The sequence below is a fragment of the Callorhinchus milii genome, unplaced genomic scaffold, assembly GCF_018977255.1.
Source record: "Callorhinchus milii isolate IMCB2004 unplaced genomic scaffold, IMCB_Cmil_1.0 Scaffold9, whole genome shotgun sequence".
Taxonomy (NCBI): Eukaryota; Metazoa; Chordata; class Chondrichthyes; order Chimaeriformes; family Callorhinchidae; genus Callorhinchus; species Callorhinchus milii.
In genome coordinates, this window is record NW_024704750.1 from 130,238 (window position 1) to 157,736 (window position 27,499).

At 43.8% G+C, this 27,499-nt stretch overlaps 1 protein-coding gene across 1 annotated transcript; it reads right to left on the reverse strand.

The window, feature by feature from the left end:
- Positions 1-26,808, reverse strand: syndig1l (synapse differentiation inducing 1-like). Its single transcript, XM_007910457.2, has 3 exons — positions 26,255-26,808; positions 10,162-10,299; positions 1-1,001 (listed from the first exon to the last, which is right to left on the reverse strand). Exons 1-3 carry the CDS (start codon positions 26,684-26,686, stop codon positions 843-845), a joined length of 729 nt encoding a protein of 242 aa, XP_007908648.1. The 5' UTR covers positions 26,687-26,808; the 3' UTR covers positions 1-842.
- Between the last annotated feature and the right edge of the window lie 691 nt (positions 26,809-27,499).

The window sequence follows — 27,499 nt, forward strand, 5'->3', positions numbered from 1 at the left end:
CTCATCATTCTGCTAATTATTGGATGAATACAGATTTTTAAAAATTAGTCTTTTTTTGAATATTTCAAATAGAACCATATGATCGTTGCTGCAGAATTACACTGGTGTCTGAGCCATTTGTTTCACATACTTTATTTATAGAATGGCCAGTGCACAGAAACAGAGGAAACTTTCATGATATTTTAACAATGAACCGCTAATTGCGGTATAATTGGCTCAGTGAGAGGGGAAATTTTTAGGGCATCATTTGCTTAGCAACAGTGAATGTCCTATTTTCATCTGATTGGCATATCCACCATGTACTGACTTCATTTGCCCCGGATCAGCTCATTAGTTATTTACATTTATACATTTTCTCTCTCCGTTTCTTCCATTTCCCGCGGCTCTATCTAGCATTCTTCTCCACCCCCCGCCCCCCATCCCACGCACCCCACTTCCCTCCCACAAGTATTGGGGCAGATCACTACACAGATATCACCTGCCCAGGCCACTCGCTTGGGGTGAGATTGCAACAGTCGGCTTCAGCAGCCATCTATCTCTGCCACCTTTCCCTGTATCAGGTGCTGTGCCTTGTGGTGGGTCTGTCAGTACCCTTCGCTACATAAACTGCTCTTGAATGCTGGTTGGCTCTGGGGGTGTGAACCTCCCAGTCAGTGCAAGGATGTGTAGCAAATATCTCCAATCTCCTTGGTACAGGCAACAGAAACATTCCATATCCAAATGGCCATACAATGAATAATACACACACGTTACTCAGTTAATAGGGTAATAACATTAGATAGTCAAACATATGAAGAACTGTCTTTCCAAAATCTTCCAGGCAAGTGTGCTGGAGTTTGACACTATACATGTCCTGGTTTTGATAAGTAAGCAATGAGAGCCACAATCACTCCCACATACACTCCTGTTCCGATGGTGATGGAAAGTGCAGCTAGGAACAGAGCTCTCCTTGAGGCTGAACTTGCTCGTGGATAGTCTCCCTTGGCAATCGCTTTGCTCGTCTGTAAAAGAAGGAATAATATTTGTTCCATGATTGTAATATATGCAGATGGGACCTCGCTTTTAACGTCTCAGCTGACGGATGCCACCTCCAATTATGCAGCAGTGAATTGAAGTGTCAGCACAAACTGTATGAGACCAAGGTCCTAAAGTGGGGCTTGAACCCATAACTTTCTGACTCACAGGCGAGAGTGATACCAGCTGAGCCAGGCTGCCACACAATGGTCAGAGCTCGGTTCTAACATTCTAGAGTTTTATTCCACAGTCGGCAAAGAAACATAAACCTTAAATCAAGGTATTTGAAATGGTTAAGAATACAAACACTTACAAGCAGTTCTGAAATTCAGCCTCAATTTACCGATGTATCTGTGAAGATATTTTATTCATTAACAGAACTGACCCAAGCTTTTCAGAGAATATAGATTAAATTCCCAGCAATTCCATTCTTTGCTAAGATTGACAACAGCACCTCTCACCTGCCTGTTACTCAACTGATTTTTGAATGAGTTGTTCCAGCAATTTGCTAAATGCTAATTTTTCAAACTATTCTATATTCATCCACAAAACACATAGTCACTCCACTTTACAGTATATTCTGTAAAGCGCTTTGAGACATCTCAATGACGTGATATGGCGCAATATCAAATGCAAAGATTATTATAATTTAGACGACCCACATGTTACATCATGGGTTTACTGTAATATCTTTAATTGGATTTCAGCCAGGTGAAATATTGAAAGGTTATGGGGGCAAAAAGGATACATATTATAATAATAATCCTTACATGTAGTATAGCAACTTTCACTTTGGAAGGATCTCAAAGTACTTAATAATAATAATCCTTGCATTTGATTTAGTGTCTTACCACATCTTCAAGACGTCTTTTCATTTTCTTGTATTGCAAATTAACAGACGTTTTGATCCAGTGAATGTATATTCTTACAGTAAAGCTCCATAGGGAAAGTAGTTAATAACTGAGGTATTGACAGTGGTTCCCCCCTCTCCCCTTCTCTGTAAGCCATTGACAGAATAGCAAATGTAATAAAACATCAATTATTTCCAGAATAAATGACTTGCTGTCAAGATATAATAGCAAATAACAAAGAAATATAATGAAAAATTTGCAAAAAAATTAATTATCTGATACAAATGAACTTTATCCAAACAGGTTTGTTCACTGGGCTACATTAACAGCTAGATCCATGACAATGTAATTGACTTAAGATGGTCAATGGCTTTCACAGCACCTGTCACAATGTGTAACTGCTGACAATGAGATCCATAATAGAGCTATCAGCTTATCAAGGATTGTAATTTATTGAAGTTGACTATTCAACCCATTGTTTGGTTGAGTCGACAATTATCTAGTTCATACAAAGAAAGGATTCAGGCAAATAGAATTGATTTCTGTTTTGATGGAGAACGCCTGCTAACTGGTTTCTGTAAGATTTTCAGTTGTTAAGCAAACTGCCACATGCGTCTGCTGTAAGACGATCACATAGAAATCCCTAACACATAGAACCCTGAAATATAATAATAATCTTTACATTGATATAGCTCCTTATTATGTTGTTGAGATGTCTCAAAGCACTTCACAGAATATGCTGTAAAGTGGAGTCCTCTGGAGTGTTAGAGCACTCGCCTAGCAAATGAGAGAACCCAGGTTTAATTCCCGAAACCTTAGACAAGTTTCCTTATTCCACATACCTGTGTTCACCTCGCAGTAAGTAGGACCCAGTCATTAGTCGATTGGTAATATTTTCCGGGGGTAATAATTGATATAGCACCTTATCACATCTTCAAAGCGCTTCACAGAATATTCTGTAAAGTGAATTGACTGTAGTATTTTGTGGACGAAATGCAGCAGCCGATTGCACACAGCAGCGTCCCACAAACAGTCGTGGATTGCGTGATCAAATTATTATTTCTTTTTTGAAGGGATTATTACCCGGGGAAAGCGATCCCCCAATCGACAGATATTTGGCAGCTGTTCACCAATGTTCTCCTAGAGCCCAGCACAATGGTTTTCGGACACGTTTTGATGTTAGAAGGGAAGAAAAATCCTTTCAGATCTTTGCTCAGCATTGATTTAGAACCGTTCTTCATGTGAAAAGATTGATCAACCTCGACAGCTTCAATACTTGGCACCTGATGCTCTGCCCGCAAAGAGCACTTTAATTGCTGCAGATATTTCAGGTTTAGCAGAGAGGAGGTAAATTCCAATGAGTAGAGTTAATCTCTGCCAGAACTGTGGAAAATTCTTCAATTCACTCTTAATTTGTTAGCTGATTTTTCAGGTGCCAGTAAAGTTACTGCTTTTCCAACATCAAGCAGAGTAAACTCCTGATAACTCATCACTGCGCCCTTTCTCTTGGAGTGACAAGTATCAGGAGTTGATATATTAGCTGTATCTACAACAACAACAACAAGATTACATTTGTATAGCGCCTTTCACGTCGGGAGCACGTCCCATGGTGTCCCAAGGTATCTATCACAAATTAGATACACAGAATCTATTTCCTCTGGTGAGGGAATTCAAAACAAAGGGCGTCATCTTAAAATTAGAGTTAGGCCATTTAGGACTTAAGGAGTCCTGTAGCTCAGTGGTTAGAACACTCGCCTCGCGAGTGAGAGAGCTGGGTTCGATTCCCGGCAGGATGAAACCTTGGGCAATTTTCCTTACTCCACACGCCTGATAATAATCCTTCAAAAACAAACAATAATAAAATTGGTCACTTGAATCCATGACTATTTGTGGGACACTGCTGTGTGCAATTGGCTGCTGAGTTTCCCTGACAAAATATACAGTCAATTCACTTTACAGTCTATTCTGTGAAGCATTTTGAGACGCCCAGAAGACATGAAAAGTGCTATATCAAATGTAAGGATTATTATTATTATTAGGAGTGAAATCAAAAGGCAGTAAAAATCTGGAACTCTCTCCCCCAAAAGGCTGTGGATTATCCATTCAAATTTTCAAGACTGAGATGAATAGATATTTGTCAGGTCAGGGTATCAAGGGATATGGGGCAAAGGCGGGTATTTGGAGTTGAGGTAAAGATCAGCCATGATTTAATAGAATGGCAGAACATGTTCGAGGGACTGAATGGCCTCCTCCTGTTCCTATGTTCTTATGTTTACTGCATTGCTTCCAGGCTGTAACTCCTTCCTGAAGTACTGCTGTTGTTGTTGTTAAAGTGCCAACAACTATGTCAATATTATAATGTGATTCTCTATTTGATTATATGCCTAAAATGTGCCCGTTTCTCTGTATTGTTTTAATTAGTGGCTTATAATGTGAGGATTTGAATAGTCTCTGTGGCCTGGTCTTCACAGCAACCACAGCTGTTCTGAATGAAATGAGTTATCCAACTAATGAGCTTTCTGCAGTCAGTCGTGAATGATATTAATGGCACCGAACAGCCAGTCCTTTAAATTCAACTGAGTAGTTTTAAAACAGCCAGTGTTGGCTGAGAGAAGGAAACACAGCTCGAAAAAGCTGTTAGTAGCCGTTTGCTGAGAAGGAACGTGTCAGTGAGGAAATGCAGAGACACTGAAGTAGATGTGACATTCAGGTGAGTTTCAGCTGTGAAGAAATGAGAAAGTGTCTGTGTTTTGATGTGGGCATGAGGGACTGAAAAGCAATTAGATAACTAGAATTTAGAGGTGATTTAACGGGGGGAATTGAAGTTCATTGTAAATTTTGAACCAAAATAATCGATTTTCTCTTGAAAATCGATTCATTGAGTTTGAGATTCTGGAAACAACCATGTCATTTTACACATAAAATCTGGTTGATTAATATCAGAATGAGAAGTTTTCTCTCTCTCATTCTTATTGGATTCTACAAAACCAATGTCTTCACAAAGCAATTAATCTCCTGTGTATCTACTCTTCATCCTTGACATAAATAATCATTAATAGTAAATAATAATGAATCAAAAAAAGAAAGTTTTCCCACAACCCTTAACTGACAGAGCCACAGGTTAGACCATCCCCAGACTCTTATTGACTTGGAAATGCCACCAAGTTCTTCTGTTAAAATCTTGAGGGCAGAATATTGTGTTTCAAAAGTTTGAAGAAGTTTTCCACAAAGCACGGCATGTATTGGTTCATTACTCTCGATATTACCACTCATGGGAGCAATTGTACTTACAGGAGAATACAGTATAACATTCCTAATAGGTGGCATCCACTAACACACTCAGCCAAGCACACACATGGGCTGTAACCTGTTCCTTAATGGATAGAAAACTTTGGGCCAAAGGGAGGTGACTTCAACAAAGAACAAAGTGAACAATGGTGTTAAAGAGACAGAATTTCGCTTCAAGGCTCACTAATAATAAATAACTAATAATGACTCAAAAGGTGGAATAATTGACAGAAAGTCACAGGCGACTAGTATAATGTGCGCTCCGAGACACCAGCCCAGGGCTGCTGACGTATATTAATGTATTATCGGTGACCAGACAGTTGTTAGCCACTTAGAGCTCATGTTACAATAGCTGATTGGCAGATCACTTTCCTGGGGTAATAATCCCTTTAAAAAATAATTTGGTCACTCAATCCACGACTGTTTTTGGAACAATGCTGTTTGCAATTGGCTGCCGCGTTTTGACCTCAAAATACACAGTCACTACACTTTACAGTATATTCTGTGATGCACTTTGAGACATCTCAAAGACGTAATAAAGTGCTATAACAAATGCAAGGATTATTATTATTATAAACCTTGCATTGGATGTAGTTCCAAAACAGCTCAAAGTGCTTTGCAGAGAATAAAAAGCAAGTTCCCATAAACAGCCATGGAGAAAGTAACAAATTCATGGAGGATTGTGGGTCAGGACATGTGGAGAAAACTCTCTTCTCTTTTCCAGTCGTGTCATAGAATCTTTAACATCCACCTGAACAGGTGGTTTAACGAGTGCTATTTCTGACACTGAAACACTGAGTGTCAGCCTGGAGTATGAGCTTGGGGCCTGATGTAGAGCTTGAACCTACAACCTTGTGACGCAATATGGGGATAATGCTACTAACTGACACTTGAATCTGACAGCAAACTGCTGTTTTTTCAACCCGAATAACTTCAGAATGATTTATTAAAGGCTTGCTGGAAAGCGGTGAGACAATACAAGGCAATTAAAATAAGAATCCTATATGATTTTAATAGGACTGAGATTTGATGTGTAGTTCTCCATAGAGAGATCATGACATTTATCTGTGAAATATAACATTGTGCCAAATCTCTTGCTATGTTCATTGCTTTTTTTATATACATGTTCCATTAATAAAGATGCCTTAACCTCATGGGGAACACTTGATATTGGAGTTCCCATTGTACAGGATTACAGTGCAGTGCCCAATAATAATAATAATCCTGGCATTTAATACAGTGCCTTATCACGCCTTTAAGACGTCTCAAAGCGCTTCACAGAATATACTGTAAAGTGAATTGACTGTATATTTTATGGGTGAAATGCGGCAGCCAATTGCACACAGCAGCGTCCCACAAACAGTGTGGAATGAGTCATCAAATTTTTTTTTGCGAGATTATTATACCCGACAAGTGATCCATCAATCGACTAACAACTGGGTTCCTACTTACTGCTGGTAAACAGAGGCGTGTGGAGTAACACAACTTGCCTATGGTTTTGCCCCGCTTGGGAATTGAACCCGGGTCCTCTCGCTTGCTGCACTATCCACTAGGTTACAGGACTCCATAAACTCAAGAAATATGCTGGGTTACAATGCAGTGATCAACATACTGGATCACAGTGCAAGAGAGAGGAACAGAGGAAGAAGCTGTAGGCCAAAGTTACCCAAATTAGTTTTGTTTCTCTTGTAAACTCACCAGAAAACATCAAGGAAAAAGACTGCAAATGACAGCCAGCTCTCTGGCGTTGGATGAAAAACAACAACAACAAAATTACATTTGTAAAGCACCTTTCACATTGGGAGGATCTCCCAAGGCGCTGGACAGACAGAGTTTCGGATCTGAGCTGAGGGTCAGGGTGGTGGAGGGTGGAGGGCAGGTGGGAAAGGAGGGTGATTGAAAGCACGGTCAAAGAGGAGGGTCTTGAGATGGCTCTTGAAGGAGGCAAGAGATGGGGCGAGACTGAGTGACTGCGGGATGGAGTTCCAGAGGGTGGGGGCAGAGTGGCAGAATGCCCACCCACCAATAGTGGGGCGAGCGAGGTGGGGGATGTGAAGCTGGCAGAGGTAGGGGGGGAGCAAGACCGTTGAGGGCTTTGAAGATAAGGACCAGGATCTTGAACTGTATCATCTGTGTGATAGGAAACCATTGGAGTCGGGCGAGGATGGGGGTAATAGGGTCCCGGAGCCTGGTGGGGGAGAGGACACCGGCTGCAGAGTTCTGGATGATCTGCAGCCTGTGAGGGAGGTGTTGGGGAGGCCGACAAGCAGTGAGTTTGCATAGTGGAGTCCTGTAGCTCAGTGGTTAGAGCACTCGCCTTGCAAGCGAGACACCTGGATTCAATTCCTGGCAGGGCGAAATCTCCTTACTCCTTACAAGTTTCCTTACTCCACATGCCTAATAATAATCCCTCCAAAAAAAACAAAACAAAAAATGAATTGGTCATTTTCAATCCACGACTGTTTGAGGGACAGATGCTGGTGTGCGCAATTCGCTGCCGCGTTTCGCCCACAAATATACAGTCAATTCACTTTAAGTCTATTCTGTGAAGCACTTTGAGACATCGAGAAGATGTGAAAAGCGCTATATCAAATGCAAGGATTATTATTTATTATTATTATAGTCAAGCCTGGATGTAATGAAGGCGTGAATGAGGGTCTCGGGGGCCTGTGGTGTGAGACAGTGTCGGAACCGGGCGTTGTTGTGGAGGTGGGAAGGCAGAGTGGGTCATGACGCATATGTGAAGTAGAAAGGATAGTTGAGGGTCAAACAAGAACCCAAGGATCCGGACTGGCTCAGTGAGTGGGAGTGTGCAACCATGGCTGGTGATGTTGTCAGCGCCTGAGGTGAGGAGGCGCTGATGGGAGCCAATCAGGAGCCTCGGTCTTGTTGACGTTCAACTGTAGAAAATTAGCTCTGATCCAGGATTTGATGTGTGACAGACATTCTGTCAACATAGCAGTGGTCTTGGAGTTAAGGGTGGGATGAAATTTTTTGTTCCCACAGGATGGCATTAATGCAAAGCACATTGGTGGGCGATCTATTTATTTGGGTTGTCAGTGAGGTACCTGATAGACAAATCCTAAATCTGATAGTTATAGATATATAAGCCAGCCAACTGAGAAAACATCAAAAGAAATTTCATCTTCTGGGTGAATTTCCTGAGAAATGTTACCAACAGAGTTCCTGAATAACTATCTATATTCACCCCCATCAGTAATTGAATCCTGGCTGAAACTGACCTTCTCACCCCATGAATTGTGTGCTCAGAATACTATTTTAGCCCATAATGTGAGCTGTACCTTTATGTGCTGATAGTCAGGGTGGGAGAGAAATGCTCCATTTCCCCAGCGCTGTCATCCTTCACCTTCACAACATGCTCCAGATAGAAAACCATCTCTAGTTAGATCAGAGAAAGTAGAACATTTCCCAACCTCTGCTCTCAACAGGCTCCTCGAGACAGGAGAAACTGAGAATTGAAAATCTTTATTTAATTCTCAACTACAGCCTTGAGAAAGAGAACAGACAAAAGCATTTCTCTCACTCTCTCTCAGCCACTTTCTGTCTCTCTCTCAGTCTCTCTCTCTCTCAGCCACTCTCTCTAGACACTCTCTTGATGTTATGGTAGTAAGGCTGCTTTCAACCGTAAAACACTTGGAACTCACAAACTTTATTTTAGTGTCTATTCGCAATGAAACTTTGGGATTTAATATTAGAACAAGAAAAATGAATTAGATAACATTCAGTTCTCAAACGATAGGAAATGATCAGGTCTAGCAAACCAAGAACCAACCAGACTTTGCTATATCTAAAGTCCCCTTAAACAATAGCATAACGTAATTCTGCCATATTAACTGACAAATCCTTTACACTAATGGCCCATTGCAGGAATTGTATCCAGAGTTAGCTGGAAACTCTGTTAGAAAATGATCCTATAATACTTGAGGAATTTTATTGTTTTTATTTTACTGCCACAGTTAGTGTCTCTTATTGTTCTGAGACTGGAAGCGATTTAACTGTTCTGCTCAGCATCTTCCGCTGCACTTAACACTTAAGTCCTGAGGGTCACTACCCCACGTGAAGGTCACTGTATAAATGCAAGTAGTTGTTTTTGTTGTTGTTGTGTACCGCTCTACCAATAACTCTCCTCTTTCCCTCTAATTTTCTAATTATTATTAATAATTAATAATTATTATTAATAATCTCCCATCACAAGGTGCCAACTCGCACCACACCAAGTGATCGTTCTTATAGGAATATAGGAGCAGGAGGAGGCCATTCAGCCCCTTTAGCCTGTCCCGCCATTCTATTAGATCATGATTTTTACCTCAACTCCAATTACCCGCCTTTGCTCCATATCCTCTGATCCGCTGACCTGACAAACATCTGTCCACCTCGGTCAGTGTGTCGGTCAGTGAGTCGATTGGTGTGTCAGGGGAGTGGGGGCCTTTTTTGACAGCCTCAGGGACCACTTCTGGCCCCCGGGCCACAGGTTGGCCACCACTGAATGAAAGGGACTGGCAAACACCTGACTGCATACACACACACACAGACAGGCACAGACATACTCACACACAAATGCACACACACGCACAGACAGACAGACACATACAGACAGACAGATAAACACACACACATAAATGCCCACAAATACCCGGGCGCCCACAGACAGACAGACAGACGGACGGACGGACGGACACACACACACACCACACAGACAGACACAGACATACAACAGACACAGACAGACATACACTTCACAAACACACACACACACACAGACAGACAGACAGACAGACAGACAGACACACACACACAGACAGACACACGCACAGCCACAGACAAACACACAGACATAGACACACAGACAGACACACGCACAGACACACAGACATAGACAGACACACACACACACATAGACATACACAGACACAAATACTCCAGAGTTAACGCAAGAGAAATACCTCTCATCCCCCCAGAGTGAAGAGGGGAAAAGGGAATCTCTTACCCTCTGGGAGAAGTAGAACGCAGCAATGCCTAGAGGCCAGAAGCAGCAGAGCATCGAGAAGATGGCGAGGCCCAGGTGGTCACGTGGTGGGGTCAAGATGAAGTTGTCCTCACTGTCACTGTCGCTGGAGCAGTCGCTCTGGGGAGAAAGGAGAAGAGGCTCATTAACTTTGCGATGTCTCAATGACATGACGAGGCTCTATATCAAATGCGAAGATTATTATTATTTGGATGTGTATATCTGTCTAGTTCCCTTTTAAAAATGAATGTGGATTCTGTCCAAACCGGCGCCCCTGATAGGCCATTCCATATCCTAACAACCCTCTGTGAAGAATATTCTTCTAATCCCCCATTTGCTAGTTATTTTAAACTGATGTCCTGGAGTCACTGACAACCGACTAGTGAAAACAATGTCTCTCTATTGACTCTGTCCCAAATCTTCAATTTTAAAAACCTCAACCAGGTCATCATCAACTTTCTTTATTCCTGTAGCTTGTGGAGTCCTATAGCTCAGTGGTTAGAGCACTCGCTTTGCAAGCGAGACACCTGGGTTCGATTCCCGGCAGGGAAACCTTGGGCAAGTTTCCTTACTCCACACAGAACCTAATAATAATCCCTCCAAAACAAAACAATAATAAATTGGTCATTTTCAATCCACAACTGTTTGTGGGACATTGCTGTGTGCAATTGGCTGCCGCGTTCGCCCACAAATATACAGTCAATTCACTTTACAGTCTATTCTGTGAAGCGCTTTGAGATTTCGAGAAGATGTGAAAAGCGCTGTATCAAATGCAAGGATTATTATTATTAAGTCCCAGTTCCTCTTGTCTCTGCTCATGAGTCAGACCACTCTTATTATCTCTGATATTTCATGTACATTCTCTCTCCAAGGTACGCTAAACCGAGAGTGCGTTTTACCTGAATCTGAGCCTTATTGTAATTGATTTGGAGTGTTCACAGGCTGAACTTTGATGAGCAAAAAACTAAAAATATAAATGTATAAACATTACAAGCGGAAGCACAAAATAGATTGATAAGGTTTCATTAAACTCCTCCGGCCTCGTTAATATTCACAAGATGAACTCCCCGCTTCCTGCCATGTTGCAAAATTCATCAAATGAAGCGCTGATAGCTATGTGTGTGTGGGTGTGTGTTTGGTGTGTGGGTGGGTGTGGTGTGTATGTGTGTGTATATGCATGTGTGTTTGTGATGTATGTGCATATGTGGTGTGCATGTGATGTGTATGTATGTGTGTGTATGTGTGGAGGAGTGTGTATGTGTCTGTGTGGGGGTGTGTGGGGATGTGGGGGGATGTATGTGGGGGTGTGGATGTATGTGTGTGGGGAGGGTGTATGTGTGAGGGGGGTGTATGTGTGGGGGAGGGGCGTATGTGTGGGGACGTGTGTGTGCGGGGGAGTGTATGTGTGCTGGAGGTTGTATGTGTGGGTGTGTGTATGTGTGGAGGTGTATGTATGTGTGTGTGGGGGGAGGTGTGTGTATGTGTGTGTGTGGGGGGGGTTTCGTATGTATGTGTGTGTCTGTGGGGTGGGGGTGTGTGTATGTGCGTGTGTCTGTATGTTGTATGTGTGTGTGGTGTGTGGGGGTGTATGTATGTGTGTTATGTGGGGTGTGTGTGGGGGTGTGTGTGGGTGTGTGTGTGTGTAGCGTCAGTTGATCTCAGACTATCTGTTGGCTCAAAAACGTAGCACTTTATCTTGAACAGATCCCAAGATTGACTGATAGTGAAGGGCCTGTGAGTCATTTTCCAACTGAGATTAATATTCCTTTTAATATATACGTCTCTATGATTCCCTACATTGTGTATATATAAAATATATATATATATAAGTTTCCTTACTCCACACACACCTGTTACCGGCAGTGACTAGTAACCCGCTGGTTAGGCGATTGTCTGATCGCTTTCCAGGGGTAAAAATACTCCAAAATATAAAATAATAATGTGGTCACTCAATCCACGACTGTTTGTGGGACACTGCTGTGCGCAATTGGCTGCCGCGTTTCACCCAGAAAACACACAGCAACTATACTTTACAGTATATTCTGTGAAGCACTTTGAGAAGTCGCGAAGACATGAAAAGACGCTGTATCTAATGCAAGGATTATGTATGTATATACATCTATACAGTATATACAGTATATTTATGGGACTGTGATTCCCCACAAAACCTTATAAAATAGCACCTGCTACTTCCTGAAATGTACTCTGTTCTTCTGTAATATTTGCAATATTTGAGATATCTCAACGACATGATAAGGCGCTGTATCAAATACCAGCTGCACCCTGTTGCAGCTTCTCTTGCAACCAGAGGATCCAATATGAAATGTGGATTGACAGACAGACAGACGGACAGACAGATGGACAGACAGACAGACGGATCAAGGGACACATAGACAGATACACAGACAGATACACTTACTTATCTTTGAAAGGTTTGATTTTCGCTTTAGCATCTTTATAATGATCAATATCATTTATAATCACTGAGACGTCCTCCCGACATGAAAGGCGCTTTTTGGCTGTGTTCTTTTGTTCCCACCGCTGCTTGACTACATACAAGCCCTGTGACGCACGATACTAGCCCCAGCCCCCCCACCTCCAGCAGCACACCCAGCCCCCACCCAGCACCCCCACCAACCCCACCCGATTGCATTTGATATAGCGTCTTATCACATCTTCGAGACTGTATATTTTATGCGCGAAAGGTGTCAGCCCACAGTGTCCTACAAACAGTTGTGGATTGTTGTGGATTGAAAGCTATGTTTCTCTAGAACTCGATTATATAAAAAAAAGGAAAATGGGCAGAACTAAGTCGAGGTATGTGCTTCTCCTCACAGATCGTGATGCTGCGAGCCCACATTGTACTTCATCCAGAGAGAAATGACAGTCAGTGGGATGGAATTTAAATATTCATGCTTCAAAATGATTCAGTTTAAGTATAAGTAGTGTAATAGTGCCGTGGAGACCTCTTAACACTCCTTTTTTTTATATCTTAATTTGGTAATCATTCACTGCCTTTTCATCTTTCTCCCTCTGAAATTCTATGTAATGTAACCTCTTCTCAGAATAAAACATGACCATCTATGGTTCATCCGAGTAAAGGCCACACACACACACATCCAGCCCTCGCCAGGGCTTTCTCTGTGCCTGTGTGTTGCTGACAGCTGTGAAGTGCACATGAGACAGTCCAGGGGAAGTGTGTGCGTTGTTTAGGGGGGATGTAAACAATTTACCCCAATCTTCGCTCATTCTCCTCTCCTAATCACATTTGTACTTATTCCTTCATGTCTCTGCACATTAGGCGAGTGGTTAAAATAATAATAATCATTGCATTTAATGTAGCGCCTTATCACATCATCAAGACACCTCAAATATATACTGTAGTGAAAGATATAAGTGGATTCACTTTATTTTGTTTGTGAACAGCGGTGTCCCACAATCAGCCATGGAGTGAGTGACCAATTATTTTTATGCAGATTGCCTTGGTTAGACTCCGCTTTCTACCCCCCTCCGCCTCTCTCTTTCTCACGCACATAAATGTTTAATGGATATCATGGGATGTGAGCAGATGCCTTTACCTCAGTGGAAAGAAAAATGAATCTGAACTTGAGCAGAGGCAGAGATGACAGAGTCCCTATAGCTCAGTGGTTAGAGCACTCGCCTCGCAAGCGAGAGGACCTGGGTTTGATTCCCGGGCAGGGCGAAATGTTAGGAAGTTTCCTTACTCCACACACCTCCATTTACCTAGCAGTAAGTAACAATAATAATCCTTGCATTTGATATAGCGCTTTTCACGTCTTCTCAACGTCTCAAAGCGCTTCACAGAATAGACTGTAAATTGAATTGAACGTATATTTGTGGGCGAAACGAGGCAGCCAATTGCAGTGTCCCATTGCTTTATAAATAGGGGTATAGAGTACAAGAGTCAGGAGGTTATCATTAACCTACATAAAACACTGGTAAGGCCTCAGTAAGAATATTGCGCTCAGTTCTGGGCACTACACTGTAGGAAGGATGTTAAGGCATTGGAAAGGGTGTAGAGAAGATTTATGAGGATGGTACCAGGAATGAGGGACCTTGATTATGAGGAAAGGCTGGAGAGGTTAGGATTATTCTCATTGGAGCAGAGAAGGTTACCAGGAGACCCAATAGAGGTCTTCAAAATCATGAGGGGATTTAATAGGTTGGAAAGGGAAAAACTGTTTCCATTGGTGGGTGTGTCGGTGACTCGAGGTCACAGATTCAAAATAGTCTCCAAAAGAAGCCGAGGGGAGGTGAGAATAAATGTTTTCACGCAGCGAATTGTTGGAATCTGGAACGCATTGCCCGAAAGGGCGGTTGAGGCCGATTCGATAACTACTTTTAAAAACACGGTGGACAGGTATTTGAGGAGGATGGGTTTGCAGGTTATGGGAAATGGGCTGGGGAGTGGGATTGACATTACATTGCTCTTCTCAAAGAGCTGGCACAAACTCGATGGGCTGAATGGCCTCTTTTTGTGCTGTACGTTTCTATGATTCTATGAGTCTATGAAACAGTCGTGGATTGAAAATGACCAATTTATTATTGTTTTGTTTTGGAGGGATTATTATTAGGCGTGTGAAGTAAGGAAACTTGCCCAAGGTTTCGCCCTGCTTGGAAATGAACCCAGGTGTCTCGTTTGCAAAGCAAGTGCTCTAACCACTGAGCTGCAGAACTCCAGTAGGAACCCAGTTGTCAGTCGATTGGTGGATCGCTTTTCTGGGGTAATAATTCCTTCAAAAAAATAACAATGAATTGGTCACTCGATCCACTATTGTTTGTGGGATGCTGCTGTGCGCAATTGGCTGCTGGGTTTCACCCATAAAATATACAGGCAATTCACTTTACAGTGTATCCTGTGAAGCGCTTTGAGACGTCTCGAAGACGTGATAAGGCGCTGTGTCAAATGCAAGTATTATTATTATTATTGCTAGGTAAAATTGGGAAGAACAAAACAAAAAAGTAAAAGCAGGTTTAGGTTCAGTCACCTAGCGGGCATGTTAATATTAATCAGCATTCACTGTCAACGCTTATTAAAAGAGCCCAAAGCGGCTACTGTGAAAGAGGGGAAACAGGAGAGGAGAGATTCCTGTAACACACACTGACTCCATCACTCGTGTCCACTTAGTACAGATCCAACCGATGGCCCCACAAGCCTCTCCGTGATAATTGGCCAATGTTTGCAGACATGGAATTCTCTCAATTGCTACTTGGGTGAAAACTTGGAAAACATGCTGTATAGCTATCGTCAGGTTCCTGTGATCATCCCACCTTCACAACGATATCCAGTTAGATTACCTTCACCAGCTCGAGTCCAGACTTTGTCGGGTGAGAGGTGTGGGGGGGCATTCAAACCGAAGCAGGTGCTGGAGGGATTGATCCAGCCTATCACAAAACCAAGCTTATTATGTAACAGAGAAGGGAAAGTGTTTAAATAGGGCTGTTGGCATCATTCCTGATTCTGATAATAATAATCCTTGCATTTGGTTTTTTGGTCTTGTCTCGTCTGAAAGACGTCTGAAAGCGTTTGATTTAGTCAACAAATGACCAATTTTATCCTCCCTCACCCTGGCTCAGCGTCAGGCTCCGCCCCTGTTAAACCCTCTGAGACACTGCCCCTAGTGAAGGACACTGTTATTTGCAATATATTCGGAGGAATGGACATGTTTTCCTCAGCTAGTGTGTTATCCTGGCTAATGCTCTGCAAACACCATGTGATGTTTGTAACACACAGCCTGTTATATCTGTTATATCTGTGACATGTGGCAGGGGGTGTGCTATCCTTTATGCAACGGGTTCCAATCTGTGTTATGTGTGTAACATAAGAACATACCACAAACTGCAATCTATGTGTCCAACTGCATTCCCCATATTCCTTATGGAATGTTTTATTCCACAAAGCACAATGAAAATGCTGACTGAGGGACATGAAATGGAAGCCTAGGAGATAGTACAACTGGGAGAAAAGGAAAAGGATTGTGAGCAGGCCACATGATTTATAATAATAATAATAATAATAATCCTTGTATTTGATATAGCGCTTTTCACGTCAGAAGGACGTCTCAAAGTGCTTCACAGAACACACTGTAAAGTGAATTGACTGTATATTTGTGGGCGAACGCAGCAGCCAATTGTGCACAGCAATGTCCCACAAACAGTCGTAGATTGAAAATGACCAATTTATTATTGTTTTTGGTTTTTTGGAGGGATTATTATTAGGCTCTGTGTGGAGTAAGGAAACTTGCCCGAGGTTGCGCCCTCTGCCGGGAATTGAACTCAGGTCTCTCACTTGCAAAGCGCATGCTCTAACCACTGAGCTTCAGGACTGCACGGGCAGGGAAGCCTCTCACAAAGTCTCTCACACAACCTCTCACACAAAGTAGCATCCCAGAGTGCTTTACAGTGGCGGAGGGTAGGGGGGAGATAGGAATGGTAACGTAGGAATGGTCGAAGAGGAAGTTCTTCAGGTACGACCTGAAGATGGGGACAGAGGAAGAGTGTTCCAGAGTTTTGGAATGTAGTGACTGTCGCCAGACTACGACACTACCTCACCCTTCACGCTGCTGAAACTCTGGTTCATGCCTTTATCACTCAAGGCTGGACTATGGGAACTCTCTCCTCGCCGGCCTTCCCGGCCCTCCCTCCACACTGCAGGTCATTCAGAACTCTGCAGCTCATGTACTGTCCCACACCAGGCTTCGCGACCACATCACTCCCACCCTCGCCCTCACCCTCACTCGCCTCCACTGGCTTCCCATCCCCCAGAGGATCGAATTCAAGATCCTCATCCTCACCTACAAGGACATTCCCGGCCTCGCTCCCTCCTACCTCTCCGACCTACTATCCCCCAACCTACCTGCCCGTACTCTCCGTTCCTCTGGCGCCAGTCTGCTCCACATCCCCCTCCCCAACCGCCCTACCATCGGTGGCCGGGCCTTCAGCCTCTCAGCCCCGAGGCTCTGGAAGTCGATCCCCCAGTGCCTTCGCCGCTTCCTCCCTTTCCTCCTTCAAGGCCAGTCTGAAGACCTTTCTCTTTGACCGTGCCTTCAGCTTCCCTCTCGACTCTCTACTCCCTCCTCGCCCCCTCCCTTCCCTCCCCTCACCCTGACCATTTCCCCCCTGCTCGGTTCCCAACCCAACTGTCCAGCGCCTTGGGACGTCCTCCCGACGTGAAAGGCGCTCTATAAATGGAATCTTATTGCTGTTGAAAGTCCTAGAATGCATTGTTGCCAATCAACTCCGCGCATACCTCCCCTCTCACTCCCTCTTTGAACCCCTCCAGTCCAGTTTCCGCCCACAGTACAGAGATACGGTTGTGAAAGTCACAAATGACATCCTCTCTATCTGTGACCAGGGCTCCTTCTGCCGCCCTGAACTCCTGGACCTCTCTGCCGAGTTCGACACAGTCGATCACGCCATCCTCCTCCACCGCCTTTCCTCCGTCATCCACATCAGTGGGACCCCACTCGCCTGGTTCGAGTCCTACCTCACAAACTGCCAGCAGTACATCTACACAAAAGGCTTCTCCTCCCGCTCTCACCCGGTTACCTGCTGGGTACCCCAAGGATCCATCCTTGACCCCCTCCTCTTTCTGATCTACATGCTTTTTCTTGGGGATGTCATCCACAGACATGGGGTACACTTCCACATGTATGCAGACAACACCCAACTCTATTTTTCCACCTCTCTTTGCGACCCCCCCAGTCCCCTGATGTTCTGTCAGTCTGCCTGTCAGACCTCAGGAGCTGGATGAGCACAAATTTCCTTCAGCTGACTGTTGACAAGACGGAAGCCATACACTTTGGCTCTCGTCAACATCTAAAATCACACGGTTCTCACCTCCTCCACCTACCCGACCTCCCCCTAAAACTCTCCGAACCCATACGCAACCTAGGCGTCAGGTTCGACCCCCAGTTATCCTTCCTCCCCCATATCCGGTCCCTCACCAGCACCGCCTTCTTCCACCTCCGACTTATCGCCCATCTCTGCCAATACATCACTCCAAAAGCCGCTGAAACCCTGGTCCATGCCTTTGTCATCTCTCGGCTGGACTATTCTAACGCCCTTCTCGCCAGTCTCCCATCCACTACCATCCATAAAATCCAAATAATTCAAAACTCTGCCACCCGCATTCTCATCTGCACGAAACTCCGCTCCCCGATCACCCCAGTCCTTGCCAGACTGCACTGGCTGCCTATCCCAGAGAGGATCGATTTCAAGATCCTCACCCTTGTATTCAAGTCCCTCCACTCCTCTGCTCCCCCTGACCTCTCTGACCTCTCTCCTCAAAACAGTACCCGTTGCCTTCGTTCCTCCAGGTCTGGCCTCCTCCTTGTCCCCGAGTCCTCCTCTCCACACTCGGCGGCCGTGCCTTCAGCCACTATGCCCCGAGGCTCTGGAACTCCTTTCCTCACACCCTTGCCTCGCTCCCTCTCTTCCTATTTTCAGGTCTCTGCTGAAGACCTTTCTTTTCAACCACACCTTTGGTCACCTTCCTCCCACTCCCCCCGGCTCAGCCCCGGAATCCGTTACTGTGAAGCGCTCTGAGACACCGTCCGCCTTGGATGGCACTATATAAATCCAAGTTATTGTTGTTGTTGTTGAAAGCGCTACAGACCAAAGGGACAAAGCGGTGTGACAACAAATACCAGTTCTCCTATGTGCAGGTTCCAGTGATGAGGTTAAGCCACTCTGCCTCCACAGAACAATACAAGCAGAACATTAGTAATTAAACTGGAGAGGTGCTCCATCAGTGAGGTTAGCTACCCAGAGTGAAATTACTCTCACTCCACTGTGTAAAAGAAAACCCAGTTAGAATGTTTTTTTTGTTGGTGTCCAGCGCTTGACAAGGGGTGTGTGTTGTTAGTATCTGCACATAATTAGCCTCGGCGTGAAATTCAATCTTTGCTCAGCCATCAAAACAATTGAACATTGAGACTGTGTAAAAGCACCAAATCTACAGCAACAATCAATTTGGTTGAAAACTGTTTGAGGGGCCGAGTGGTTTCTGATCATTGTCGCTGATGAAAATTCTATTTTTATCTCTCTGTGGTCGAGTGGTGATGTAGCCACTGACTGACTGGAGTGCACAATAATAATAGTAATAATATTAGAAATAATAATAATTCTTGCATTTGATAAAACATCTCAAAGCGCTTCACAGAATATACTGTAAAGTGAATTAACTGTATGTTTTGTGGGTGAAATGCGGCAGCCAATTGCACACAGCAGTAGCCCACGAACGGTCAAGGATTGAGTGACCAAATTATTACATTTTATTTTGAGGGATTATGATACCCAGAAATGCAATCCGCCAATCGACAAGCGGGTTCCTACTTACTGCTGGGTAAACAGAGGTGTATGGACTAAGGAAACTTGCCTAAGATTTTGTCCTACTTGGGGAATTGAACCTGGGTCCTCTCGTTTGCAAGGTAAGTGCTCTAACCACTATACTATAGGGCTCCACACTGAGCTACAGGACTCCTCCATTTGGTCGAGATTGGAGGAATGTGGCTTAGTGCTCTCTAATTCTCTAAGACCACTTTAGCCAAGAATTGATGAGAAGTAAATTTGAGAAAACTTATTAAGAGATTAAAAAAACAAATTCCTTTGCAAGACAGAGCTTTACAAAATTCCCAATGGTTTTTACTTCTCTACTTGCCAATTTAATTTGGTTTTCAGAAGCCAGTTCCAGAGGGAATCCACTCAGTTTCCTCTCATCTCCTCAAGCTAATGCTTCTTCAAGCTTTTAGCTTCCACACTGTCTTGTCCAATGACTCTGTAACAACTCCGATCTTTCTCAGCTGTGTTTCCCCACAAGCCCAACACTTCAGCCCAGTGCTGAGAGTTTTTCTCTCACTCTCCTCTCAACTGCTCAATCTCTCCTCACAGGGAAGAGTGAGTGTGTTCACAGATTGAAACCCTTATTTACTCCCAAATAGTTTTCAAAGAATGATACCCAATCATTTCCTCCAAAATAAAAATATATAGTATAGACTTTGTATTTGATCCCTTCTGTCTTCACTCATTGCCGTCCATTCCACCATCAGTAGCTGCGTTTTCATCCACTACACCCCAAAACTCTGCAACACTCTAAACCTTGCCCTTGCCCCCTCTTTCCCCATCTGCAGATCGCGGTGGGGGAAAGAGGGAGCAAGGGCAAGGTTCCTCTTCAAAGTCCTTTTAAGAATTAGTGATAATGACTTCAAAGTCAAGGCTGAATTCAATAATTTATAATAATAATCTTTGCATTTGATATAGCGCCTTATCACGTTGTTGAGACATGTCAAACTGTTTCACAGGATATACTGTAAAATGAATTGATTATATTTTGTGGGTGAAATTTACAAAATTCTGAACGCTCTAAAGTGCTAAGAAAACATGGTAAAGCTACAGCCAGGGGAAGCTCCCCATCATTATAAGCAAAGACAAGGAAGAACTCCCCAGGAAGCCAGGCAAAAGCACCACCACCAACAACAACAACTTGCATTTATATAGCATATAAGTGCTTTACCATATAACATAACATGTAGTAGGAGGAGTAGGCCATTCGGCCCTTCGAGCCTGCCCCGCCATTCAATCATGGCTGATCTTCTAATCTAACTTCAGCTAATAACCTGACGCTGCCTTATCCCCATATCCCTTAATCCCCTTTGCAATAAGTGCATATAGTATATATATATATATCTTCTGTGAAGCGCTTTGAGATGTCTAGAGGACGTGAAAAAATGCTATATCAAATGCAAGGATTAGTATTATTATTATAAGTATATATAAGTTGTTTTACTCCCGGCAGGGCAAAACATTAGACAAGTTTCCTTACTCCACATGCCCCTATTTACCGAGCAGTAAGTAGGAACCCGGTTATTAGTCGATTGATGGAATGCTTTCCATATTCCCTTTAAATTAAATTATAATTTGGTCACTCAAACCACGACTGTTTGTGGGGCACCGCTGTCTTCCATGTTTCTCGCACAAAATATACAGTCAATTCACTTTACAGTATATTCTGTGAAGCGCTTTAAGACGTCTAGAAGACTTGAAAAGCGTTATATCAAATGCAAGGATTATTATTTATAAAGTGCCCTTCATATAGGTGAAGTGCCGTGTCCCACCAACACACCAGTGCAGTGTCACACCAACACACCAATGCAGTGTCACACCAACACACCAGTGCAGTGTCACACCTAATGCAGTGTGTAGCCTGTGTGTGGCCAGTTAAGGAGGTGGCTGGTGACACTGGGCAAACGGTTTGCACTTGAACACAAACGACAACTGACTATCTGGCCAATCCCAAAGAAAATGCATATTCCTAAACTCCTCGACTTCTCAACACCCCCAATTCCATCACCAGAATGCTAATTCTGACTTGAACTTGCTGACACAATCGGCCTCCACTACCTCCCTGGGGGGTCATTTCTATATACTTTGTGATCAGTCTGTACAAAAATATTTAACTCTGAATGGTGTGTTCACCTTCCTTTTTATGACCTTGTCTCACTCACTGTGTAATGGAAATACTGAGAAGAAACTAAGGTGGTCTCTCTCCTTCAAGCAAGTTTGAGTGAACCACAAGAGCAAACTGTTTTGTGCATGTGTGTGTGCACGTGTGTGTGCGTGTGCATGTATGTGTGTGTGTATGTTTGTGCACGTGTGTGTGTGCGCGTGTGTGTGTACTCGTGTGTGTGCGCGTGTGTGTGCACGTGTGTGTGCACATGTGTGTGTGTGCACATGTGTGTGTGCACATGTGTGTGTGCGTATATGTGTGTGTGTGCGCATGTGTGTGTGTATGTGTATGTGCAACTCGAGAATGGAATGATACAAATACAAAATGACATTTGTATAGCACCTTTCATGTTGGGAGGGCATCCCAAGGCACTGGATCTACCCCTTCTTACTGGAAATTAGGACCAATACATTTTTAGAAGTTTTTGGAATGGAACTCGTTGCTCAATTTCACGGGCTGGTGCCACAGTAATTTGTCACACTAATGACTCCATTTATCATCCTAAAACATCCAACACAATCTCAAATGAAAGGAGTGTTTGCTTGTATTTTCTGAGTTAGATGATTGTAAAGATGCAGCCAAGGAATTCGATTCCCCAGGAACATAGGACAGGAGGAGATCATTCAGCCCTTCGAGCCTGTTCCTGTCTCTACATGATATTACAACAACAACAACAAAATTACATTTCTAAAGCACCTTTCATGTTAGGAGGAAGTCCCAAGCCGCTGGAGCAGCAAATAAATACTTGATTTCATTGAAATTTCCCAAATGTGTTCCCCAATATATTACTGGAACAGAACACCACAGGTTTCGGTAGTTTAACATCTCAGCAACAAATAACAACAACACCAACAAATGACATTTACACGGTGACTTTCACGTTGGGAGGACGTCCCAAGGCGTTGGACAGTCAGGGATTTGGACCCGAGCTGGGGCTTGGGATCAGCAGGGGTGGAGGGCAGGGAGCATAGGGATAGGAGAGTGACCGGAGAGTGACCCAAGACGGGTCAAAGAGGAGGGTCTTGAGACAGGCCTTGGAGAGGGCGCGGCAAAGGGAATGTGGAATGGAGTTCCAAAGGGTGGGGGCAGAAAGGCCTGACCACAGATGGTGGGCCGGGCAGGCTAGGGGGCACGGAGCAGGCCAGAGCATGCTGAGTGGAGGGAGTTCAGCATCTCATCTGAAGAGTGGAACCTTTGACGAAGCACCACTCCCAGTATTGCAGTGGAGAGCCATATACACTACACACATAAGTCCTGACATGGGGCTTGAACCCATAGGAAAGAGAAGTTATGTTCTCCATGTCAAATCAATGGCTCTCCCTGAGGATTCAGGCTAAAGCAGGGCCAGAGATTCTCCATGTGGCTGTGCAGCTGCCCTGATACAAGCAAATGCACTCACTGGAGATAATGGTGTGATTTGCCCTTGTCATGTTCTGTATTCATAACCAGTTTATGGCAGTGAGATTTGAAAGGGCTGCTCTGTATTCTGTCATCATCTTTGATGTACACTGTCAGACGAGATTAAGAGATTACTTTGCCCTTGAAGCCTTATAGAAAAACAGAAACATTTATATGGTAATTTTTTTTATCTAGCCAGATCAAGAGGAAAACACGATAGACCTTTTGATGGTTTTTAGACCCCTCTTTATTATACAGATGTATCCTTGAGTTTGTCTTTTTCCATTTGCATTGGTGTTCCTTCATCATTTTCTCATAAGAAAGAGAAATAATATAGTGCACACAATGCAATCAGAATGATAATCCAGAATTTGTCAAGGGCCGACAGTTTTATTGCCATCATATTGACTCCACGTCTCCCCTTGGGGCCAACCCATTTCTTTGCTTTGGGCCTTCGCTGCAATTAATTTATTTTCCCATCTCCTGAAGGTGCTGTTTTTCACTCATTCTTCCTGCCACTTGGGTGCAGTTTCATGAGCGCTGGTAGCTCTCTAGGACCTGGCTCTGACCTCCTGCTTGTCCCTTGAGCCGTCTGCTCCACCATCAGCGGCGGTGCTTTCAGCCACTATACCCCAAAACTCAGGAACACTCTTCCTCAATGCCTAGCCTTGCTCCTTCCTCACCTTCAGGTCACGCCTGAAGACCTTCCTCTTCGACATCCCCCTGGCTCAGCATTGCGCTCCGCCACTGTCAAGCCCTCTGAGATGTGCGTGAGTGATGGTATATAAATGCAAGTTGTTGTTGGACCTCACCCATGTGAGCTTTGAGTGTCAGAGCTATAAGTCCCAGATACTGACAGAAAAGTTTTGGCAGGAGCCAAGGTCATAAGAGACAATTCAGAGTTAAACATTTTTGCACAGACTGATCACTAAGTCCGTGGAAATGGCCCCCCAGGGAGGTAGTGGAGGCCAATTGTATCAGCAAGTTCAAGTAGGAATTAGCAATGTGGTGATGGAATTGGGGGTTTTGAGAGGTCAAGGAGTTTAGGAATACTAACTTTCTTTGGGATTGGTCAGATATAATATTATATATAATAATACTTGCATTTGATAAAGCACCTTATCACGTCAATGAGATGTCTCAAAGTGTTTCACAGAATATATTGTAAAGTGTAGTGACTGTGTATTTGTGGGCGAAACGTGGCAGCCAATTGCGCAAAGCAATATCTCACAAATAGTCGTGGATTGATTGACCTGTCTGTCTGTCTGTCTGTCTGTCTGTCTGTTTGTTTGTTTGTTTGTTTGGGGGAGGAAAGGATTATTATCCCCGGTAAAGCAATCTGCCTATTGACTTAACAACCAGGTTCCTACTTACTGCTAGGTAAACAGAGGTGTGTGGTGTAAGGAAACTTGCCCAAGGTTTCGCCCTGCTGGGAATCAAACCCAGGTCCTCTCGCTTGCAAGGCGAGTGCTCTAACCACTGGGCTACTGGACTCCACATATAAACCCCAGTGATCTCACATGCTCGTGCACAGCAGTATGTTCTTAAACTAATCAGTGATCTGAACGGCTGAGCCAGTGGGCGACCAGGTGGCACTGAACTGAGGGGAGTAACAGAAAGCTGCTGGTACCAGGAACCTGATTAAACAGCCAGGACAACCTTGTAAAGTTCCCAGGATGGATTTGTCCATTGATTTAAAATAAATTATAGCAAGATGCAGATGCATTTGATAATTTTTTTTTCATATAAGAAAAAGGGAAAAGGGACATAAAAACCCTGGCTATTTATTAGGTCCTGCTCTGATGGCCTCAATAAATGAGATACTGGAGGTACATTAACGTACAGTAAGATGAGCTCAAACTTGACATATTTTGTTGCCATCTCTCTCCAGATGTCCTAATTTCATCCCACTAACCTGGTGTGTGATTGTGTTAACAGAATGGATTGGGACCCTGGCAAAAGAAGTACATGAAGCCTCCTACAATATTCTATGAGTCTTGGGGAACTGAATGGCGTTTGTTGTTGTGAGGAGCGATTGCAGTGGATTACTTTTGCTCCTCTTGGGACGTCCTCCCAACGTGAAAGGCGCTATATAAATATAATTTTGTTGCTGTTGTTGTTGTTGCCCTCTTCCCTTCAGCTGTGACCCACAGCAGCCATGTTTGTCCTTGTGTTAATTGTGTGCAGCCATTGGGTGATGTGGGAGAAAGTCAGTCAATAGAACAAACCAAACAGTCTCTTGCCAGCAAACACAAACAAGTGATTACGTTTATAGGACCTGTAGCTCTAACCTTTATATTGCGTCCTCATCCCATGCAGAAAGTGCCTGAGGGCAGAAATTCTAGCTGGGTGTAACCACTCTGATGATGTTTTATTTCAATAGGGAAATACTACAAGCCAGCCCTCTGGCAAATAACCATGATTTAAAATCAGATCCTAGATATTTTTTATTGCTCAGCTGGGTGTCTGCACATGCGGGAACCTATCACCTGTGCTTAAGAGTCTCCAAATCAAGGTGAGAATTCCATGTACTTATCTTCACATGGAGATTCCAAAATTAAGTAATCCTGGATTATTTTACGAGTTGCAGGTTGATCATTATATACGGAAATAGTGACTGTAGTAAGAACGTTAAAAGGAGTCAAAATTGACAAAAGAACCAGAGGGCAGACTATGTGAATTTTTTTCCCCAGCGAGCTGTTACAGTCTGGAGTACACTGCCTGAAAGGGTGGAGGAAGAAGATTCAATAATAACTTTCAAAAGGGAATTGGATATGTACTTGCAGGGCTATGGAGTAAGAGCGGGAGAGTGGAACGAGTTGGTAGCTCTTTCAAAGAGCTGTCACAGGCTCAGGCATAGGCTCAGGCCCGACGGGCCGAATGGCCTCTGTCTATGGTGTAGGAGTCACTATACCTCAAGCGGAGGACAATGAGAAAAGAAGAGTTTGGACTAGACTCTCTCTCCCTCTCTCTCTCACACACACACTCTCTCTCTGTCTCTTGCTCCTTCTGGTACCAAATTGTTCTCACAGGCTTGAAAAAAACACAGGCCTAAAAAAAACACCAGCATTTAAAACAAAATTTAGCGATTTCTACAGGTAAGGTTTTCAGCAGAAACTAAGCACAAAACAAAGTGGGAAGTGACTTTACCTCACACTCGTGAAATTCCTCCTCCTCCACCTCATACGAGACGGTTTGAATTTTAGCCTCGTTCTCTGCCAACTCCGCTAGTTTAGATTCGCGGCCAGGCGAATCGATAGTCAAGTTTTTGTCCTCCGTGAAGGTGGTCTCACAACTGTCACCTTTGTAATCCTTGACCTCGTCCTTAGTCTCATCCTTGTACAGGATAAAATTTGGTCGGTAAAAAGCTTCCACAGCCAGGTGTAAGGAGCTGGCGTCCAGCAGCTGATGGGCAAAGTTGCCTTTGGGCTTGTTCTTGTTGGAACTGCTGCTCACAAAGTAGTTGAAAATCTTCTCCTTGTAGTCCCGTTCACTGTAATCGTCCTGATAGCTGAAATCGCCCTTGACATGTCTGTTGCCTTTCTCCAGCAAAGGGTTCTGAAGTTCGGTTAGATTTTCCATTCCTCAGACTCGAGGGGGAGAGAGTGGAGTGAGAGGGTGGGGGAGGAGGAAGAGAAGGGAGTAAGAAGCCTTGAGATCAGACGATTGATTGATCTATCAGACTGTGACTCTGATCACTGGCCGGAGCCCTGTGGAGATGAAGCAGAGAAGATTATGTTTACTGTCCTTGTGCTAACATTTCTGTACAGAAGAGATTCTGAAAAGCTATAATCCCTCATAGACTCAGTGCAAGCAGAGGGCTCGATTATAAACCTAATACACTGATATTTAAACCACTGGATTGGAAAGTCAAGATCTGTTATACACTGATTTTTTCTTTGGATCTTGATTGTGAACCTTTGTATAACTGAGAATGTTACAGCACAGAAATCAGGTGTTTGGTTCATCAACTCTGGACTGGTGTTTCTGATCCACCTAAACGTAAACCCACTCTCCTGCTTGCTGCCCATATCCCTTGATGGTTCCATAAAATTCTTATCAATCTAATTAGAGATTGGTATATCGACTGATGCCTCAAAATCAGATGGGAGACAATGATGAATTTAGCCCCCAGCAGTCTATGCTTGAACCCATCTCCCCCGCCCCCACTCGCTGTCTCAGCTGGGAATGAGGTGTTGCAGGGTGGGGAACAAGCAGAGAATATCGCGCTCGAATCCGCTGTTTTAAAGTTCTCGGACTCTTGCGATTTTTAAGTAGTGACCCTATCGGCTATTTGTTTACACAGTCACTACACTTGACACCAAATCCCTGTGAAGCTCTTTGAGGCATTTCAATGTTATGAGCTCTGTATCAAATACAAAGAAGATTGGCATA

Excerpts from the sequence above, each read along its gene's own strand:
- syndig1l (XM_007910457.2), bottom strand. The coding sequence starts at position 26,686 with ATGGAAAATCTAACCGAACTTCAGAACCCTTTGCTGGAGAAAGGCAAC. Across the intron at positions 10,300-26,254 it reads AGGAATTTCACGAGTGTGAG|AGCGACTGCTCCAGCGACAG; the intron begins GTAAAGTCACTT and ends CTTTCTCCCCAG. Across the intron at positions 1,002-10,161 it reads CGTTCTACTTCTCCCAGAGG|ACGAGCAAAGCGATTGCCAA; the intron begins GTAAGAGATTCC and ends CTTCTTTTACAG.